Raw genomic sequence first — 21,744 nt, 5'->3', positions numbered from 1 at the left:
TATCTGTACTTTACTTTAAATCAAATCAAATCCAATTTTATTTGTCACATACACATGGTTAGCAGATGTTAATGCGAGTGTAACGAAATGCTTGTGCTTCTAGTTCCGACAATGCAGTAATAACCAACAAGTAATCTAACTAACAATTCCAAAACTACTGTCTTATACACAGTGTAAGGGGATAAAGAATATGTACATAAGGATATATGAATGAGTGATGGTACAGAGCAGCATAGGCAAGATACAGTAGATGGTATCGAGTACAGTATATACATATGAGATGAGTATGTAAACAAAGTGGCATAGTTAAAGTGGCTAGTGATACATGTATTACATAAGGATGCAGTCGATGATATAGAGTATATATTTCTGACAACTTTTACTTCACTACATTCCTAAAGAAAATTATGTACTTTTTACACCATCAATTTTCCCTGACACCCAAAAGTACTCGTTACATTTTGAATGCTTTATCAATTGAACATCCCTGCTCATCTCTACTGCCTCTGATCTGGCGGACTCACCAAACACAAATACTTTACATGTGAATAATGTCTGAGTGCTGGAGTGTGCCCCTGGCTATCCGTAAAAAAGAAAATATATGAAAATTGTGCCGTCTGGTTTGCATAATATAAAATAATATATATTTATATTTATACTTTTACTTTGATACTTAAGTATATTTGAGCAATTACATTTACTTTTGATACTTAAGTATATTTAAAACCAAATACTTTTTACTGGGTTACTTTGACTTTTACTTGAGTAATTTTCTATTAAGGTATCTTTTCTTTTCCTCAAGTATGACAATTGGGTACTTTTTTCACCACTGCCCACAGCTTAATCTACAGTAGCTAATGATCTCTGGTCCATGGTGACAAATTGTCTGTTTGTGAGGTAGGATTTGAACTAGCCAATGGCCAGGCCAGTGAGACCAATGAGCTGCCCCAGTCTTTCCAGTGGGATGTTGTGGTTCACAATGTGAAAGTCTGCACTGAGGTCCAGGATGATCAGGATGCCCTATATACCCTGAATCAGCATAACGATAACCCTATGCATAACCAGGCCAAAACAGTAAGCTACAGCGCTGCTCAATAGTGTAAAGAGTTTTAAATGTTGTGCTCCACCTGAAAAATGATTTGGGGTATAGACTCATTAACACTGCCCCAATGTAGAACTAACATGGATATATGATGCAGAGATTCAGACAAGGCTTTAATGTTAATACCGGTAAGGAGGATGAGGGCGGGACATCAAAAGTGTGTGAGCAGGGTTGCTGGAACAGCCCGCTCTGGCTGATCCACCAAAAATCATTCCATCATTCTGTTTAACTGCTGAGAAAAAAAAGAAAGTGAGGGAGAGATAGATAGATAGATAGAGAGGATAGTTGATTGCAAGGTCAATATATATATATATTTTTTTATTTCATCTTTATTTAACCAGGTAGGCTAGTTGAGAACAAGTTCTCATTAATAATATGAAGAGAGAGGCCTCAATTATTCTGCACCACTGCAGCTCTATAATCGCAGGTTGACCCTAGAACACCTGCCTGATGATTTTGATTGACAGGTTCACTTGCACTGCACAACGACGCCACTAAAGTTCCGTTCTAACAGGCTATACCTAGGAAATGACGTCAGTGCGGGGAATATGGCGTCTGCAGTGTCTACGGACTCTACCGACAAACAGTATATTGATATCAAGTTAAAATAACGACTAATTAAAGCCGCGGTGGAATTGTAAATGGACGATAAGGAATCTTCGGCCATGTTTTTTTATTGTCCTTTTTCTTGATCTCGGATATAAACCCGCAACACATGTCAGAAGAAGCCAGGTCTGCCTGGTCAAAGAGGGGTTGTGGGGACTCGCAGCGCCGAGGTGAGAGACACTAGCCTGCTAAGCTAGCTAGCGATAAACAATTCCACGGAATGTCGTGAGCTACAAGTCAATTCAAGCTTGCAATAAAATGTGTATTGCCGTTAGGAAGTTGGCTAGCTACATTGGCTGTCATTTTGACTGTCCTGTCATGGCCTTGCGCGAAAAATAAGCAATCTGTGATTTTCCCGACTGCGCGAGCTCACTGGTTAGCTACGTTGTAACGTCAGTTTGCTAGCCAACACGATTACGTCAAAGATTAGCCTACACGGCGAATCTAATGTTTTTGAGTCAGTTAACGTTAAATGCACTAGCTATATTATCAATTATGATTTAATTCATAGGGGGGGAATTAATTTCTAGCGTTGTAGAATGTTTTTCTCTGTCTCTAGATCAGGGCAAACATAAACAGAGGAAATGTGAGCGTCCCCTCAGCCTGCTGTCAGCTAAGTTCGAGACTGGCCTCGAGGCCCCCAAAAGGTACAATCTCCATGACAACCATAACAACCATCCATTCCTACTTCTAACTGTAGCCTACATCCTCCATCCACGGCTGGTGGCCGTATTAAGGAAGAAATGAAGGATCCTTTCTTCCTTAATAGGGCCACCAGCCATTGATCTGACAAAGCAGGAGGGAATGGTGCAATTTTGAGTATTGGAATGGGGATCCAAGGCAGCCTGTTCTTGGAGCCTCAGTATGTGTTCTTCTCAATCAGGGAAAGTTCTGTTCAGACAACTTGTTTAACTTACTCAGTAGCTTTAGGTCTAGCCTGTGGTTTGGTTTGAATAACCTTTTTTTGATTGCTACATTTTTGGGGGGGGGATTTTCAACATGCAGTTTCGATGTACAATAAAATGTTGGGTTTGTCGTCCAGGTGATTCAGAGAAGGGCGTTGTTAGTTTCTCCCGGGACACAAGGGCCACTGTCCTCTGATTGGCTCGGAATACCCCCTCTGACATGCCCGTGGCCAATCAGAGGTGAGTGTGCATTGTGTGTGGGTGTGAGAGAATGAATGCATGCATTTGTATCTGATTGTCTGTGGGTGAGTGGGTTTGCTGCTAGTGTGTGAGTGCATAATTGTCTGCTGGTGTGTTTGGGTGAACGCATGCAGCACACGTTTCTGTGTGGGTGTGTATTTTAGTGTGGGTGTGTATTTTAGTGTGGGTGTGTATTTTAGTGTGGGTGTGTATTTTAGTGTGGGTGTGTATTTTAGTGTGGGTGTGTATTTTAGTGTGGGTGTGTATTTTAGTGTGGGTGTGTATTTTAGTGTGGGTGTGTATTTCGATGTCTGTCTGTATGAGCGCTGAGGTGTGAATGTTGAATGTTCTTGACGTCATTCTAGAGCCTTCCACTGAGACAGACTTTTACACACACACACACACACACACACGTGTTAGAAAAAACACAGCCATGTGTTAGAAAGAGAAATACAGCATTGTGTTTTAACTGCAGTGTGATGCATCCCTTTTGACTCTTTTATTGGTCTGTGGTTGAACAGTAAAGCATTACTACCATCATATTACTAGTGTGTTATTAATCCCCTCTCCTTACTTCAAGTGTGTGTTGTCAATGGGGAGGTGTGTGTGAGCTATTAACCTCCTCTCCTCCTCCAGGTGTGTGATGTCGGCGGGGGAGGTGGAGATGTACCTGTCCCAGGTGCATGATGGGAGCGTGTCCTCAGGGTTTCGGGCGCTCTACGAGGAGAGACTCCTATTGGACGTCACACTGCTCATAGAGGAACACCACTTCCAGGTTAGCAACACTCACTCACTTACTCACTCACTCACTCACTCACTCACTTACTCACTCACACTAATGTAATGTTATCCCCTCCTCCAGGCTCACAAAGCCCTGCTAGCGACCCAGAGTGACTACTTCCGGGTCATGTTTACAGCAGACATGAGAGAGAGAGACCAGGACAAGATCCACATGAAGGGGTTAACAGCTGCCGGCTTCGGCCACGTACTGAGGTTCATGTACTACGGTTCACTGGAGCTCAGCATGGTCACTGTGCAGGAGATACTACAGGTAACACACACACACACACACACACACACACACACACACACACACACACACACACACACACACACACACACACACACACACACACACACACACACACACACACACACACACACACACACACAACTGTCTCTTTAACCCTTTAAGCTGTGATGTATGTCCAATTATTTTGTTCCTTCTTGCTGATGATCTGTCACTCTCTCTCTTTGTTTCCCCTCACCCTCTAGGCAGCCATGTACGTCCAGCTGACAGAGGTGGTAGAGTTCTGTTGTTCCTTCCTGCTGTCTAAGATCTGTCTGGAGAACTGTGCTGAAGTGCTGAGGCTGCTGGAGGACTTCAGCGTGGGGGTGGAGGGTGTGCAGGAGCAGCTTGACAACTTCCTGCTGGAGAACTTTGTTCCTCTGATGAGCAGACCTGACTTCCTGTCCTACCTCAGCCTTGAGAGACTGCAGGTGGGCTGGAATAACTCTCACATATTAGTTGTGTGTGTACCTAAAACGTGATGCTCTTTATAACAGGTGATATATTCTTATTAACTGTGTGTGTCAGGCGTACCTGGACAGTGATGCCCTGAGTCGCTTCCCGGAGATAGAGCTTTATGAGTCTGTCCAGGCCTGGCTACGACACGACCGCCGCCGCTGGAGACACACAGACGCTGTCGTCCAGTCTCTACGCTTCTGTCTGATGACTGCTGCTAATGTCTTTGAGAAGGTAAGACACACACACACACAAGATGAGTCACATGGTTCCCATGTGTGCAACCTGCTCTCTATGACATCATCTCTTACTAATTCTTCTTTGTCTCCCTCTCCTCCCCTCCCTCAGGTGAAGACGTCAGAGTTCTATCGTTACTCTCGACGGCTGCGTCAGGAGGTGGACCAGGCTCTCGGCTACTTCCACGACGTCAACGAGCAGCCGCTGGTCGAGACGCGGTCTAACCGCATCCGCTCAGTCCGACCACAGACCGCCGTGTTCAGGGGCATGATCGGACACAGCATGGTCAACAGCAAGATCCTACTGCTGCACAAACCCAAGGTAAGATCCTACTGCTGCACAGACCCAAGGTAAGATCCTACTGCTGCACAGACCCAAGGTAAGATCCTACTGCTGCACAGACCCAAGGTAAGATCTTACTGCTGCACAGACCCAAGGTAAGATCCTACTGCTGCACAGACCCAAGGTAAGATCCTACTGCTGCACAGACCCAAGGTAAGATCCTACTGCTGCACAGACCCAAGGTAAGATCCTACTGCTGCACAGACCCAAGGTAAGATCCTACTGCTGCACAGATCCAAGGTAAGATCCTACTGCTGCACAGATCCAAGGTAAGATCCTACTGCTGCACAGATCCAAGGTAAGATCCTACTGCTGCACAGACCCAAGGTAAGATCCTACTGCTGCACAGACCCAAGGTAAGATCCAGCAGGTGTGAACAACGCTCCTGAAGTGTGGAGGATTTTGTTGCAGCCATTCTCTGATGCAGGGGTTTCCAACCTTTTTTTTCCCCAAGGCGCCCTTTCTCCCATTTGAAAATCTTTTGTTTATTGAGGTAGCCTATATTAAATACACCACCAGCTTGATAAAATGCCACTCTAAAATGTGCAGTTGTTCCACACAACACAATGCTCTCAAGTTGTCTCAAGTTGTGGGAGCATGCAATTGGCATGCTGACTGCACGAATGTTGCCCTAGTGCTGTTGCCAGATAATTTAATGTTCATTTCTCTACCATAAGCCTTCTCCAACGTTGTTTTAGAGAATTTGGCAGTATGTCCTACCGGCCTCACAACAGCAGACCACGTGTAACCACGCCAGCCCAGGACCTCCACATTCGGCGGCTTCACCAGCGAGATCGTCTGAGCTCATTGAATGAATTTAAATTGACTGATTTCTTTATATGAACTGTAAAACCGTTGAAATCATTGCATAGTGCATTTATATTTTTGTTCAGTATAGTTTAACATGACTCTTGACGTCTTTTAAGTAGGCTGATATTATTAATAATAATGGATAAGGAATATGTTGTTCCGCTACCAAATGTTTTCTGATAATTTATATGAACTCTCAATTTAATCATACATATATTCTCTTTTGATATACATTGTATAAGATTACTTCCCAAGTCGTTTTTGTTATTGTAATTTGAAATGTAATAAAAAAACTTCCCAAGCAAAGTCAAATATCTTTGAATCCTCGACTTTAGAAGGTCGTAGCTCAGCTTAGGAACGTCCAGAGCCTAACCAAATATATGTGCATCAGTCACGTCTTCCTCTGGCATTTACCGCTTGTTTCCAGCCTCAAGCATCGCAAATTTAGGCATTGTTTTAGATCGGTATACTTCAGGGGGTTTAGGTTAAATGCGGAAGACGCATTTCCGTTGAATGCATTCATTTGTTTAACTGGAAGTACCCCCCCCCCCCCCCCCCCCCCCATGAAATGTTGCTGCCCCTAGGTTGGGAACCCCTGGTGTAATATGTGGAGTGTAATGTCTGTATGATCTGTCTGTAGGTGTGGTGGGAGTTGGAAGGTCCCCAGGTCCCTCTCCGTCCAGATTGCTTGGCCATCGTCAACAACTTTGCCTTCCTGTTGGGCGGGGAGGAGCTAGGGCCTGACGGGGAGTTCCACGCCTCCTCTAAAGTCTACCGTTATGACCCCCGCCAGAACTCTTGGCTACGCATGGCCGACATGTCTGTACCCAGGTCTGTAGTTGTCAGTACACAGGTCTTTAGTTGTCTGTACCCAGGTGGCACATGGTTTCATGTTTGTACAAGGTCTACTAGGGTGTTACATTTTTTTTGAGCAAAAATGTATTTATAAACAATTGTCTTTACTTCCAGGTCAGAGTTTGCAGTGGGGGTCATTGGTAAGTTCATCTACGCTGTTGCTGGCCGGACGCGGGACGAGACGTTCTACTCCACGGAGCGCTATGACATCACGACGGACCGCTGGGAGTTTGTGGACCCGTACCCGGTCAACAAGTACGGTCATGAGGGCACAGTCCTAAACGGTAAACTCTACATCACAGGAGGAATCACATCCTCATCCACCTCCAAGCAGGTGTGTGTGTTTGACCCTGGGCGAGACTCAGGGGGTGGGGTGTGTTTAGCGGGCTCGGGGGGAGCAGGAACGACGGACACACACAGGACACGCTCAGCTCGCACCCCCATCCTCCCCAGCACACACACCAGCTGCTGGGAGAACAAGTCGAAGATGAACTACGCTCGCTGCTTCCATAAGATGATCTCCCATAACGGGAAGCTGTACGTGTTCGGGGGGGTGTGTGTGATCCTCCGGGCGTCATTCGAGTCGCAGGGCTGCCCATCCACAGAGGTCTACGACCCTGAGACAGATGAGTGGACCATCCTGGCGTCGATGCCCATCGGGCGCAGTGGGCACGGTGTGGCGGTGCTGGACAAACAGATCATGGTGCTGGGGGGCCTCTGCTATAATGGACACTACTCTGACTCCATCCTCACTTTCGATCCAGATGACAACAAGTGGAAGGAAGACGAGTATCCCAGAATGCCTTGCAAACTGGACGGGCTGCAGGTGTGCACTCTACACTTCCCTGAGTACGTCCTGGAGCACGTCCGGCGCTGCAGCTGAGGTCTGGTTCAGTTCAGACATGCTCCTTTTTAAGGTTTGGGAATGCCCCCCTTTTTAAGACAGACTTCTCCCACAGGCTCCAGACGGCAGATGTGGGCCGGGCGGTGGAGGATGGGTGTTTACAGGTGTGACACTAACGCTCTAACTACACAGAAGCTTCTCAACTAGAGACACAGAATGGACTAAGCAGTCTCAAAAACCCGATCCTAGGCAACACCATGACTATGGTCTGGTTTTAATGATGGATGCTTTTGGCATAGTGGAACTACGTCACTGCCTACGCCGAAGGGAAAATAAATATTTTGGGGATTCGCCCAGCAAATCGCGAGGCAGACATGCCAGAACATCGAGATTCAAATCCAAAGTTTGCAGGCAAAACCTTTGCAGTGGTTTTACTTAGTTAAGTGTAAATCCATTTGAATTCCATCACTTCTTGACAGCATCCCTTTTGATTTGAACGAAACCTTCCATATACATTTGCATATCTTATAAGCATTCAGAAAGTGACTTTGGACCTGAATTTCAAATCATTTGAGATAATTGTGCTCAAAGTTAACCCATTTTGCATATGTGCAGTTGAAGTTGGAAGTTTACATACACCTTAGCCATTTAAACTCAGCTTTTTAAAAATTTTTTTACAATTCCTAACATTTAATCCAAGTTAAAATTCCCTGTCTTAGGTCAGTTAGGATCACCACTTTATTTTAAGAATGTGAAATGTCAGAAAAGTAGTACAGTGATATATTTAAGCTTATTTCTTTCATCACATTCCCAGTGGGTCAGAAGTTTACATACCCTCAATTAGTATTTGGTAACATTGTCTTTAAATTGTTTAACTGGGGTCAAATGTTTCGGGGAAGCCTTCCACAAGCTTCCCACAATAAGTTGTATGAATTTTGGCCCATTCCTCCTGACAGAGCTGGTGTAACTGAGTCAGGTTTGTAGGCCTCCTTGCTCACACACGCTTTTTCAGTTCTGCCCACAAATTTTCTATAGGATTGAGGTCAAGGATTTGTGATGGCCACTCCAATACCTTGACTTTGTTGTCCTTAAGCCATTTTACCACAACTTTGGAAGTATGCTTGGGGTCATTGTCCATTTGGAAGACCCATTTGTGACCAAGCTTTAACTTCCTGACTGATGTCTTGAGCTGTTGCTTCAATATATCCACATTTTCCTCCCTCATAATGCAATCTATTTTGTGAAGTGCACCAGTCCCTCCTGCAGCAAAGCACCCCCACAACATGATGCTGCCACCCTGTGCTTCACTGTTGGGATGGTGTTCTTCAGCTTGCAAGCCTCCCCCTTTTTCCTCTATACATAACAATGGTCATTATGGCCAAACAGTTCTATTTTTGTTTCATCAGACCAGAGGACATTTCTCCAAAAAGTGCGATCTTTGTCTCCATGTGCAGTTTCAAACCGTAGTCTTGCTTTTTTATGGTGGTTTTGGAGCAGTGGCTTCCTCCTTGCTGAGCGGCCTTTCAGGTTATATGGATATAGGACTTGTTTTACTGTGGATATACTTTTGTACCGGTTTCCTCCAGCATCTTCACAAGGTCCTTTGCTGTTGTTCTGGGATTGATTTTCACTTTTTGCACCAAAGTACGTTCATATCTAGGAGACAGAACCCATCTCATTCCTGAGCGGTATGATGGCTACGTGGTCCCATGGTGTTTATACTTGCATATTATTGTTTGTACAGATGAACGTGGTACCTTCAAGCGGTTGGAAATTGCTCCCAAGGATGAACCAGACTTGTGGAGGTCTACAATTTATTTTCTGAGGTCTTGGCTGATTTCTTTTGATTTTCCCATGATGTCAAGCAAAGACGCACTGAGTTTGAAGGTAGGCCTTGAAATACGTACACAGGTACACCTCCAATTGACTCAGGCTAATTGACAGCATTTATCAGAAGCTTCTTAAGCCATGATGTCATTTTTGGGAATTTTCCAAGCTGTTTAAAGGCACAGTCAACTTAGTGTATGTAATCTTCTGACCCACTGGAATTGTGATACAGTTAATTATAAGTGAAATAATCTGTCTGTAAACAGTTGTTGGAAAAATGACTTGTGTCATGCACAAAGTAGATGTCCTATCTGACTTGGCAAAACTATAGTTTGTTAACAAGACATTTGTGAAGTGGTTGAAAAACGAGTTTTATTGACTCCAACCTAATTGTATGTAAACTTTCAACTTCAACTGTACCTCACCATACCATGAGACACCCATATCTTCTTCATCACTGGAAAAGATAACTATTGAGATGTATATCATTTAAAGGCTTACAAACAGGGTTGTCAAGCTATTTTATCATTTCTGGGGGTAATAACTTTTCTTAATTTGAACATAAATGATCTAAAAACACGTACACTCCTAGTCATATGTTTTAGCTTCGACCCTATTTGACATCCTCTAAGGCTTTGTGACCGCCATCTGTTGAGAACATGCTCTTGAATGCAGATTGAGTGTCATGTTTGGGCTGATAAAAGTACTAAAATTTAGAAAAAATTGAAATGTTAACTTTTGAATGGTACCACAAAGATGTCCACATGTTGATTTGAATGGGAATATATTTATAAGTTATACTGTCAATCATCCATAGAAAACCTGTTTAAATCATAGAAATATGGATAATAAAATAGATTTGACCATTTTAAGTTGACATTTGATGGTGGGTAGACGGGCTGGTAATTTAGAAGTAAAAAAATTTCAATTTCAATGGTGTACCATCTAAATTGCAGTGGTCTGTAGGGATAGGTCCATTCTATGATTGAAATGACACCCACCCTGTATTTAAGAGCATGCGGTTTATCAACCGATGGTGGGCACAACACAACAACTTCATGTGAAATAGGGCCTAAGCTACAACATATGCGAATGTAAAAACAATAGTAATTTATGATTTTTTTAAAATAATGCTTTAAAATAAATAATTTATTTTTTGTCAAACTATTTTATTATTTCATCACTGTAGGTAAGCTTTTAAATGATATCGAATTCAACTGTTTCTCTTTTCCAGTGAAGAAGACATGGATGTCTTATGGTATGGTGGAGTATGCACAATTGGTCAATTTTCAGCACCTTTAAAGTCAAATCTCATTTTATTGCTCACATACACATTATTTAGCAGATGTTATTGTGGGTGTAGCGAAATGCTTTTTCAGGTCCAAAAAGACACTTCCTGACCACTTCTTTCATGGGCAAACATGTATGGAACTTTTTGTATAAATCGAAAGGGATTCTGTCAAAAAGTGGTTCAATTCAAATGTTTTTATCGTTAAGGTAGTTCATGCAAACTAGCCACTTGCAAAAGGCACTTCTTAAAAACAGCTTCCATAATTTCCATTTTGCTAGCTACTATTTAGTTGTTTTTTAAAACAGAGAAAGTAGTGATGTTGACAGTGACATAGTTCCTCTTTGCCAAAAGAGTCCTGCATTGAAACTAGACCCTAGTCACTGTTGTACGAGACTAAACATGCCATAGTAATCTGTCCTACTCACAGGCAGAAAAGGTAGACTCACTTGTGATCAGTGGTGGTGGGTAACTCAAGCTGATCATTTTCAAAATTATCTTTCTCAGAAGAAATGGAAAAATATTGAGAAAATGTTTTTCATGATTTAGCTGGTTTATTTTGGACTGAGGTCAGTTTCATATTGTTGTAATTATTATGATTCAGTTTCAACCTACAGTCCTCTGAACCCTCTGTCTCTCCACCATGTGATGTCATGCAGTTTCTTTGTAACCCCCTCTCTGAGTCTGGGGATCTGGAGCGTGTGTGCGTGTGTGTGTGTGCGTGTGTGTGTGTGTGCGTGTGTGTGTGTGCGTGTGTGTGTGTGTGTGTGTGTGTGTGTGTGTGTGTGTGTGGATAAATGAATGAGGGAAAAAAGTATGCACACATCATACTAGTGGGCATGTGACAAAGTAAATTTTTAGTGACGTAGAGGATGATCATGGTGATGGATTTATTGCTGTCATGACTACATTGCAATAACACTGTTGATCTGCTGACTGAGAGAACCATGTCAGAGGTCAGGAACAGGGCCGGCTACAGGCAAAGCGGTCACTTGGGTCAAGGTTTCCCCAACTTGGTCCTGCCCCCCCTCCGGTTGCATGTTTGGGTTTTTGCCATAGCACTACAGATGATTTAAATAATCAAAGCTTGGTGATGAGTTGGTGATTTGAATCAGCTGTAGTGCTAGGGGGAAAAACTAAACGTGCACTCAGGGAGGACCTCAGGACTGAGTTTAAGAAACTATATATATTTTTTAGGAACTCAAGTCTTTCTCAACTTACTGTTACGAGAATAATAGAATGCTCAAGTTGCAAACAAGTTTCCTCTTGTTTTATCATCACTAGCTAGGTTTCCATCCAATTGGCGACAGATTTTCATATATTCTAAAATCCACGTAAAAACAATATACTGCATTTTCCCACCAGAGATGTGTTTCCATGAAATTGACTCTTTGCAGTTAAAAGGCTGTGCGTGATGACATAGTACACATACAAATGCCTTTTGCGTTTAGATTCCCATGTACCGAATACAATTAAAAAATATAGAAGTTCAATGTGTTTCCATCACATTTCAACTCTACTGAAGGTTTTCTCACAAAACATGTTGCTCTATATATCGAGTGTGCCCACTCTGGTACTGACACGTGTGCTCTAGCCAACAGCTCGCCAGTACATTGTTGGTATAGCCTACATCAGGGATGGTTAACTCTAGTCCTCAGGGGCTGGACTAGTGTAATTTTCCTCATCTCTAGCCAACACAGCTGATAAAACTAATTCCATTCTAAACTGAAGATCATGATTAGTTAGTTATTGGTGTCAGATGTGTTAGCTGGGGCTGGAGTTTGACACCAATCAGGCCCCAGAGAACTGGAGTTTCCCATCCCTGGCCTACTTGATGAGATTATTATGGATCAAATTGTGGATTATTTGTATTTGACAAATGGCAGCCAAGCATTGATGATCATGTCACCAGAATAAGACCCTCGATTATTTATTGGAAAGGAGCATCAAGCTCATCACTGCGTGTTCACCACCCTGTGAAGTTCATCATAACTTATTTAATCTGTAGCCTAATAAACTGTTTCCTGACGAGTTGTAGTGAGAGGACCACACAACATGTCATAGCGGGACTCCAAGTTTACTAAGATATGATGGTTATTATATTAATATTTGCTCATAAAAGGTCCCACCATATCTAACATATTTGGTTTTGTCGACATTGGGAAAGTTTACTGACCAATTTTCTGTTTCCATCAGGCTGTCCTGACATTTTTAATCCAACATACCTTACTCGCATAAAAAGGTTAGATGGAAATCTGGTTCGTTTTATTCACTCAAATTAGCCATGTCAGCTAATATTTTTTTGATTGGAAGTCTATCCAGTCATCTAAACCTGTAGAAATCATGGCCAAATACTGACCGGGCATGTAGGGCACGTGTGCCCAGGGGCCTTGACCTCCAGGGGGGCACCTCTGCTCAGAGTGTCTGCAGTTATGTTTTTGTTGTTCACATCGAACAGTTTTACCTCCGATTTGCTTAGTTTAAATACTCCAGGCCACAAGGTGGCACTAGCTTGTGTCGGTTGTACCTAATGTAAGCTGACTAGCAAGCTGCGCTAATGTTTGTTACTAGCAAGAATTTGAAGTAAGCCCTACAAGTCTCACTTAGGGCCCAACCAAATCTCGCTTTGGGCGCCCAGAAGGCTAGAGCCGACCCTGGTCAGGGATGACAGAAGTGTTAAGGTCCTGGTCTCTCTGGCAGTACTGTATGTAAGATTACACTTGATTTATTGACGTTAACTCTGTCTGCTTTGAGTGTTACTGTGACTGACTGCTGAAGGTTTTTTTTTGCAAGGTAGGATTAGGGTGTTGGCCACAAATGTACTAGAAACAACTTTTGAATTAAAAAATAAATAAAATAAAAAGTTGATACAGAAAAATAAGATGAGTTTACATTAAAGATGAACTTGAAATGGACATGGTGTTCCTTACTCAATACTCCCAGTAATGCAACACCATTAACTATTTTTGCCTTCTAATCAAGAGTTGATATCTTGAGCGTCAGTTATCTGGCTTACTTATTCATCCTACTTTGTGAAACCCTACCCTGACCTTAGTCCTGTCTGTCTCTGTCTGACTGAGCCAGTTGCAGCGAATGAACCTGCTCATCTCTATCTCATTCTTCTTTTCATGAGCAACAATGAAAAGGGCTAAAACACATTATTCTGCAGTTCTGTCTGTCAGCCTGTTTTATGTGTGTTTATCTAACACTCATCCACCACCAGGTAACTTGGTGTGATTGTGGTTTAGAATATGATGTTATAATTTGCATTGCAATAGGTCATGGTCTTTGATGCTTTTAGAGAGGGAGAGAGAGAGAGATTGTGCCACTTGTTCTGTGCTATACCTCTCCCTCTTGTCTCCTTCCTCTCCTCTATGCAACATTATCCTGCCTACATTCATGGTTTTATTCAGTAAAACCCCCAAGTGCAGTATTTATGCAGTAGCTTACAAACATACCTTTCCCCACATAGTCAGATAGTCTCAGAGCGGTTTGCGGTACTGAATAAATAGCAGGTAGATGTCTCCATTTGACCGAGTAATATATGTGTGTGCTGTAGGCAGTCATGTTAAGTCTCAGTTTACACATCACAAAGGCAGGTTAGATTTAATATGGTCTTCTGTCATCATCTCTGTTTGTTTTGTATCAATGTATATTTTCTCATGTGAAAATTACTATCAATATCTTGAACTCTAAGGTCCAGTTGGTTTCCCAGACATAAGGCTGCTTCTGGACTAAAAAGCAATGTGCAATAGAGAATCTCCATTGAAATCGGTTTTTGGGTCCAGGAATAGCATGCGTCTGGCCAAAGGGCACATATTATGCCAAACTCCTGTCTTCAAACTGCTGTCTCCCTCTGCTGGTCAACATGTGTATCTACTACTCCTGCTGTTTTTATTTTGGACATGGCCTGCCTGTCTATCTGTATGTCTGTCATTGCTCAGCATTTAATCTTCATCAGCCCTCAGTCTCAGTAGGATAAAATAATTGAATATTGAGGATAAAAATACCCTGTATGATGACTATTTGACAAAAAAAAAAAATGAATAGATAAACAATGTATTTACTATAATCTGAGTAGACTGCTATTTGGAACACTTTGTAATTTCTATCCAGAAATAAATGTTCATACTGTTCAGCTTTCCTTTTGTGGTTAATTTAGTGCAGGATTTCCCAAACTCGGTCCTTAGGACTCCAAGGGCTGCACGTTTTGGTTTCTGTCCTAGCACTACACAGCTGATTCAAGTAATCAACTATAATCATCATTCTTTCGTACTTTTATGCAGCTGTGTAGTGTTAGGGCAAACAACACCTTAGGCGCCTTAGGGTCCCGAGGACCGAGTTTGAGAAACGGTGATTTGGTGTGTTTGGGAAAGGTGTGTGTGTGTGTGTCGTGTATTAACCTGTGATGCTGACTATAGTGTGCCACCAGATGTCGCTGTTGAGATGCACATCGTTCTAAAATGGTCGAATCTAATGTTTTTTTCCGTTCGAGTCGCTGTACAAAAACAAAAGTCACTAGGCAGGAAACTTTGGGAAACTGGTAATGGCTCAACTGTATTCTTGTAAGATGCATTCGGGTTATTATAGACTTACACTCGTAGTTAATGACAGACTACAGTATTACAACAGTAATAATACCGTTGTAAAGCGTGATGATGGTGGTGGGGCTGAGCATTGGCTGAAACGTTAGCAAAACGTCTTCTCTTTTAGACATAACTATGGCTATGACATGACTGGACGAAACAGTATTTTTTTTTTTTAGCAGTCCTAGACTAATAGCTTTATTCTTTATTTTGAGCAGAACATTCACCTCATGTTAACTTTAGTGTAACTTACTCTCAAATACCTGCCATAAATGTCCTGACTCCTGCCATACATTTACCATAAAGTAACGGTCCTCCTCACGATGTGTCTGTCTGCTGCCAGGTTCTGCTGTCTGCCGCTGTGTCAGGTGTCCTGGGTTTGTTGACGGACTGCAGCTGTCCTGGCCGCTAGAGAGGTCAAGGAGAAACTGGCAGCTCTGAGTCTCAGTATTGAAGAGGTAGCTAGTATGGCTTTACTGTCCCTCTAATGTCCTGTCCAGGAACACATGTGGCAGTTATGTGAAGCAGGGGCGTGGGCCTGGGTGGACACAGGCCCACCAACTGGGGAGCCAGGCATGCCCACATTTCTGTTGGCCCCCAACAATGAATTTCTGGCTACGACCCAGATATGAATGGACAGATCTTATCTGCTAATAATGTCTGTTTTGGTGTTTGTGTTGGCCCCCACACGGGCCTTTGCAGATTACATTTATTTGACAGGACAACGTAGTCTGCTGGATTAAAGTGTGTGTGTGTTTCAGCTCCCGTCCCTCTACACTACTCCACAGCCCCAGCTCAAGTAAGTGGAATGAGAGGCGGGGCCAGTGGAACAGGGTGTGGCCGAGCTGAGGAAATGGGCCGAGCTTTTCACCGACCAGTGTCAGTCACTCGTAGACTCAGTCACTGGTATTTCTTCTATTTACAAAGCCATTTTGGGTTTACTACCTTTTTATTTGTGCATTTTTATTGTTCAGAAATGTGGTGGGTACTCTCTCTTCATTCGCTGGACTTTATCCTGCTAACTGTTCCAAATGTCCGAACTGAAATTGGTAAAAGGGCTTTTATTTACTCTGCGACACCGTCTTGGAACACCTTACAAAAGACTTTTAAACTGGAAGAATTTGTCCCGATTGGTGTTTTTAAATCACTGATGAAGGATTTTGAGGCTGATTCCTAGACTTGTCAATGTTTTTAATTTGCTGTTTTATACTCTTGTGAATTCAATGGATGACTTGTAGTTTTTCATGTCTGTCTGTTATTTTTTTGTAATGACTTGGTGCTGCCTATCTTGGCCAGGGTGCTCTTGAAAAATAGATTTGAATCTCAATGAGCCCTTCCTGGTTAAATAAATGTCAAATAAATAAATGACCTTAAATCTGCCCTCCTCGCATATATAACTACTGGGATGGCGCTTTATGAGTCAACCCGCGCATAACTAACACACATTGAGCTTTCTGTCCCTTTTCAATTTTGGGAAAGGACATACTGAAGCATAGATTAAGGTTCTCTCTCTCCTCTCCTTGATGTCATATCCTGTGGAACAGGAAGTCTACAGGATTGTAGAGCCCACTGTGAGCACCTCCATCAGGACAGTGAGAGGTGAGGAGACACACATCATCCTGATACTTTCATATTATGGATGCATACTGAATTGTGTTCTCAGACTCTCTCACACACACACACACAGACACACAGACGTACGAGTTCCTCAAAGATCCTCCTGACCTCTATCCCAGAGTCGGCGTGGTTGGCTTCTCTGGCTTCCTAGGCCTGTACCTGGCCAAAGGTAATGTGCACACGCACAGACATTTACAGTGCCTTCAGAAAGTATTCACACTCCTTGACTTTTTACACGTTTTGTTGTTACAAAGTGGGAATCAACTGGATTGCATTGTCTTTTTTTTTTTTTGTCAACGATTTACACAATACTGTAATGACAAAGTGGAAGAAAAATTCCAACATTTATAAAACATAACATGTATATATATATCTTGCTTAGATAAGAATTCAACCCCGTGAGTCAATACATGTTAGAATCACCTTGACAAACATTTTCAGGTCTTGCCATTGATTTTCAAGCAGATTTATGTCAAAGCTGTAACTCTGCCAATCAGAAAATGGGATATCAAAAAGAAAGGAGGACCAAGGCACTCTTCATATAATTATTGTTCAATAGAAAAAACGTTTTTTTTAAATCGATCTAAAATCAATTTTAAATTCAGGCTTTAACATAACAAAATGTGGAAAAGGTCAAGGGGTGTGAATACCGTACCAGTCTCTCTAGGTTCCAGGGTGAAGAGGCTGGTGTTTCCTGTGTGGTTGATGGCTCTCAGTGCTTCCATGTTCTACCCCCAGCAGGCTGCCTTAGCCAAGGTCTGTGTATGTAGGGGGTTCAATGTTAGTGTGTGTCTTCCACCCCTTTCCCTCTCTCCCCCCAACGGGAAGGGCTGGGGTTTCCTGTAGAGAGTTCTGGCTGTGAGGTAAGCGTGTGTGTTTGGGGAAGGTATGTGGTTAATAGTCTGCCCTTTCATTTTAAAGCGGTGTCCCATGCTGTTGTGTAGAAGTCTGGGATATTTTGGGTCTGTTTTATGTGGTTGTCTGAGAGACACACCCAGAGAGGATACAGGTGTGTATGTATGTGTGTGCACCAACACAGCCAGATCAGACAGACAGGAAGGATGATAGAAGAGGGAGTAATTATAGAAGCAGGATAGGAATGTGATGAGTAGACAGCAGATGAGAGGGAGGATGGAAAGCTGTGACCTCTGACTGGGGTAATGGATGTAGTTTTGTGAGTTATGGTCAGTTTAAATCAAATACAATTACGTTTTATTTGTCACGTGCGCCGAATACAACAGGTGTAGATCTTACCGTGAAATGCTTACTTTACAAGCCCTTAACCAACAATGCAGTTTTAAGAAAATCCAGAAAAAAGTAAGAGATAAGAATAACAAATCATTAGAGCAACAGTAAATAACAATAGCGGCGCTATATACAGGGGGTACCGGTACAAAGTGTCAATGTGTGAGGGGCACCGGTGTCGAGGTAATTATTATGGGGGGCAATGCAAGTAGTCTGGGTAGCCATTTGACCAGATGTTCAGTAGTCTTATGGCTTGGAGATAGAAGCTGTTTAGAAACCTCTTGACCTAGACTTGGTGCTCCGGAACCGTTTGCCATGCGGTAGCAGAGAGAACAGTCTATGACTAGGGTGGCTGGAGTCTTTGACAATTTTGTACGTACATATTTTTCGTTGGGATATGTACGTACAGTCACTGTCGGGACGACGTCCTCGATGCAGTTGTTGATGAAGCCAGTGACTGGTGTATTCCTCAATGCCATTGGAAGAATCCCAGAACATGTTCCAGTCTGTGATAGAAAAACAGTCCTGTAGTTTAGCATCTGCTTCATCTGACCACTTTTTTATAGACCGAGTGACTGGTGCTTCCTGCTTTAATTTTTGCTTGTTAGCAGGAATCAGGAGGATATAATTATGGTCAGATTTGCTAAACGGAGGACGAGGTAGAGCTTCTCTGTGCGTCGAGTAAAGGTGGTCAAGAATTTGTTGTCCCTCTGGTTGCACATGTATCATGGTGATAGAAATGTGGTAAAAGTGATTTAAGTTTCCCTGCATTAAAGTCCCCAGCCACTAGGGGCACTGCCTCTGGATGAGTGTTTTCCTGTTTGTTTATGGAGTAATACAGCTCATTGAGTGCAGTTTTAGTGCCAGCCTTGGTCTGTGGTGATATGTAGACAGCTACGAAGACACTTAATTTGTGATTTAGTGTGTATTGGGTGTTTAATGATCCATTTTGGGACAGTAGATGTGTTTATGGGCATTAGATCTGTCAGATGGTTTGTTTGATTGGTTGAGGTCAGACCTCATAGTAGGAACCCCTCTGCCCCATGTACACACACACACTGTTGGCCTTTTTCTATTGCACATTTCCGTTGTGCCTGAGTCAAAATGTGTGCGTGTGTGATGGATCTCTTATCTCAGGTGAGCTGGTATTCTATGTATAGCTGGAGTCAGCAGGGTCGGGATGCTGGGAAGACGTCCTGGAAGGACCTGCCATTTGGCAAGGTAAGTCATCATCATGACAAGGAATCGAGGAAAGATGTTTGAGATTCAGGTGAAATGTGGGGGGGGGGGGGGGGTCAAGTGCTGGTTAATTGTTTTAGTATTATTTCTAACAAAGATATCTGCATATATTTCAGGATGTTGTGTATCCCGATTCATTTAAACATTAGTTTGACAACATAGTTGTCCAAAAAAAAGTGGTATCTTGGATGAAATATTACTACTACCTTTTTAAAACCACGTCTTTATTTCCCCAAACATAATTCAACACAATCACAATCTCTTTTGTCTTTTAATCATTTGAAGCACACAGGCATTTGAAGCAACACTTTGTACTTTTTTTTAACACTGAAGCCAGTTCCACTGCATTTTTTTTTCATTGTTCCCCTCTAATCAGGGACTGATTTTAGATCTGGGACCCCAGGTGGGTGTAATTAATTATCAGGTAGAACAGGAAACCAGCAGGCTCCAGACCTTGTAGGGTAAGAGTTGAATACCCCTGCTCTAACACAATATATTAATTATACTTTTTTTGGACCTCCCTTGCGGTCCACTTTTTCCATGTGATTTCTTCCTTCACAGACTCCATGAAATGATAACCCCTTCCTAAGTATTTGGTCAAATTATTAATTTTATGTATGAGTGGTTCAACTTAACTAGATGTTCATATACTTTGAGGATGTTATAGCTTGTCATCACACCCACCGGTGCTGAGAGCCTGCTGTAACTGTTATTACCATCATCTATGCCTAAATTGGTTTTGGGTGGTTTGAACAACCAATTCAAAACCAGGTTGTTGTTGTAAAAGACCATTTGTTTTCAATGACATGACCTGGATTACTAGAGGTGAAATCAACCATGTAGGTCTGTACCTGTGGATAGAATACACATTCAACACCCCTTTATACACAGCACCTCTGTGGACTACAAACACAGGCACACACACAACACCCCCCCATACATCTGTCTCTCCTGTAACATGATACATCCCATTTCCTCCTGCTCTGTTACCATCCCAACTAACCATGCCAACGGACACCCTCGACTCCTGTCAGCTGTCCTCTGACCCAATTGAATGTCTAGCCAAATCTTAATGCTCATATTATTTTGTTTTGCTATTTATGTATTTATTTCCAGACATCCCCCCTTCCCCCCATCAAGGATCCACTGCAGAGTGTACAGTACATACATTATTTCAAACGTTGAAGATTTATTTGAGCATTGTGTATATATTTTTTTGAAGTATTTTGTGTTTCAGATTTTGTTTGTTTTTGTATTGATTGTCCACCCCCAGAAATCTACTTTCTAAGAACAGAGAAATGGTCCTAATAAATTAATCTCATATCTGATTGTGTGTTATTGCTAATAAACTTCTCACTGAAAGGGTAGTCTGTTCATCTGCAACTCCAGCCTGGCCCCACATCTTGATGTGCTTTAGCCAACTCCTCTACCAACCCTTAATGATGGGACCAGGTTAACACTCTACTGTACAAACAATCTGCAGTAACCCTGACCAAATGATCACTGCAGTTGTTTTGAAGTAGACTCTAGCTTCCCTCTGCAGTGAGGGTGAGCAAGTTAGTAGGGTAGGTATATTGGGGGTGGGAGTGTCTGTTGGTGTGACTTGACACTCAACCTTGACGCCGTGGGAGGTGTGACAATGCCTGTATTTGTGCAACCAAGTGATCAACACGTGTGTGCACCGGAATAGAACATTGTGTTATAGTTTATAAAGGGTTGGATAAAGACCCCATGGGGAGTTGTGTTTTAATCTCCCTGATGTGTCTTTAGATTAACCATTGGCTGAGAGACAGGTTTCAATCAGTAAACGGGCAGGTTCAAAGGTCAGCAAGGCTTACTGGAGTCTGAAAATATTGCCTTTAAGATGAAGGATGCAGTCTTTCCCCCTCGTTCTGATGTAAATATTGTCACAATTTCCACCGAAGTCGGTCCCTCCTTGCTCGGGTTACTGAACTTGAAACTGATGTCCTCAAACACACATTTGGCAAAAGCCAAATAGACAAAGGAGAGCTGTGAAAGTTCGTAATTAGAGTGTTGGGCCTTTGAGTTTAGTGAGTGTTGGGGAAAACCCTGAGAAAGGGCCACTTTACAGTAAAGAGGATCTGTCTGGGAAAAGGGTTGGGATGCAGTGTTTATATACTGTGAACTGGGCCACTACACTGTTTGGTTGTGAAAGTGTTTGTTGATCAGGCAATGCTGTAGTGAATGTTCAGTCAGTGAAAAACAAACCATCACATTGATATGCATTTCTACACCCCGGGTTTCTGCAAGATCTGACTAGAACGTTTGTGTGCCTGTGCGTGTTTCACTCCTCTGCTCTCCATAGACTGGTAACAGACCACATATTCCCCTGTCACAGAGGAAGAGAAAGTATGACAGGGGGGTGAGAGAGGATAAGGCTGACATCACCATTCTGGGATTTCATTGTAAAGCCCCGGGCTTCCTTGATCTAGAAAAGTCAGTCACCACACAAATA

General features: G+C 42.6%; 1 protein-coding gene and 1 long non-coding RNA gene across 4 annotated transcripts; both read left to right on the top strand.

The window, feature by feature from the left end:
• Window positions 1–1,640: 1,640 nt before the first annotated feature.
• LOC123991289 (kelch-like protein 15) lies at window positions 1,641–8,379 on the top strand. 3 transcript variants are annotated; one of them, XM_046292736.1, is made up of 10 exons: window positions 1,824–1,878; window positions 2,268–2,355; window positions 2,751–2,853; window positions 3,490–3,628; window positions 3,716–3,904; window positions 4,129–4,353; window positions 4,451–4,612; window positions 4,727–4,936; window positions 6,408–6,598; window positions 6,737–8,379. In XM_046292736.1, exons 3-10 carry the CDS (start codon window positions 2,834–2,836, stop codon window positions 7,503–7,505), a joined length of 1,905 nt encoding a protein of 634 aa, XP_046148692.1. In that variant the 5' UTR covers window positions 1,824–1,878; window positions 2,268–2,355; window positions 2,751–2,833; the 3' UTR covers window positions 7,506–8,379. The 3 variants fall into 3 exon arrangements, with proteins under 3 accessions (XP_046148691.1, XP_046148693.1, XP_046148692.1); XM_046292735.1 differs by lacking the exon at window positions 2,751–2,853 and having other exon boundaries at window positions 1,641–1,878; XM_046292737.1 differs by lacking the exons at window positions 2,268–2,355; window positions 2,751–2,853 and having other exon boundaries at window positions 1,641–1,878.
• A 6,599-nt stretch (window positions 8,380–14,978) lies between these two features.
• Window positions 14,979–16,170, top strand: LOC123991290. The gene is made up of 3 exons (XR_006830776.1): window positions 14,979–15,124; window positions 15,511–15,625; window positions 15,929–16,170. It is a non-coding gene; the product is annotated as an uncharacterized LOC123991290 (long non-coding RNA).
• Window positions 16,171–21,744: the final 5,574 nt, after the last annotated feature.

This window comes from Oncorhynchus gorbuscha, linkage group LG12 (assembly GCF_021184085.1).
Source record: "Oncorhynchus gorbuscha isolate QuinsamMale2020 ecotype Even-year linkage group LG12, OgorEven_v1.0, whole genome shotgun sequence".
Taxonomy (NCBI): domain Eukaryota; kingdom Metazoa; phylum Chordata; class Actinopteri; order Salmoniformes; family Salmonidae; genus Oncorhynchus; species Oncorhynchus gorbuscha.
Note: the sequence above shows the minus strand (reverse complement) of the source record. Positions and strands in the feature narration are given on the sequence as shown.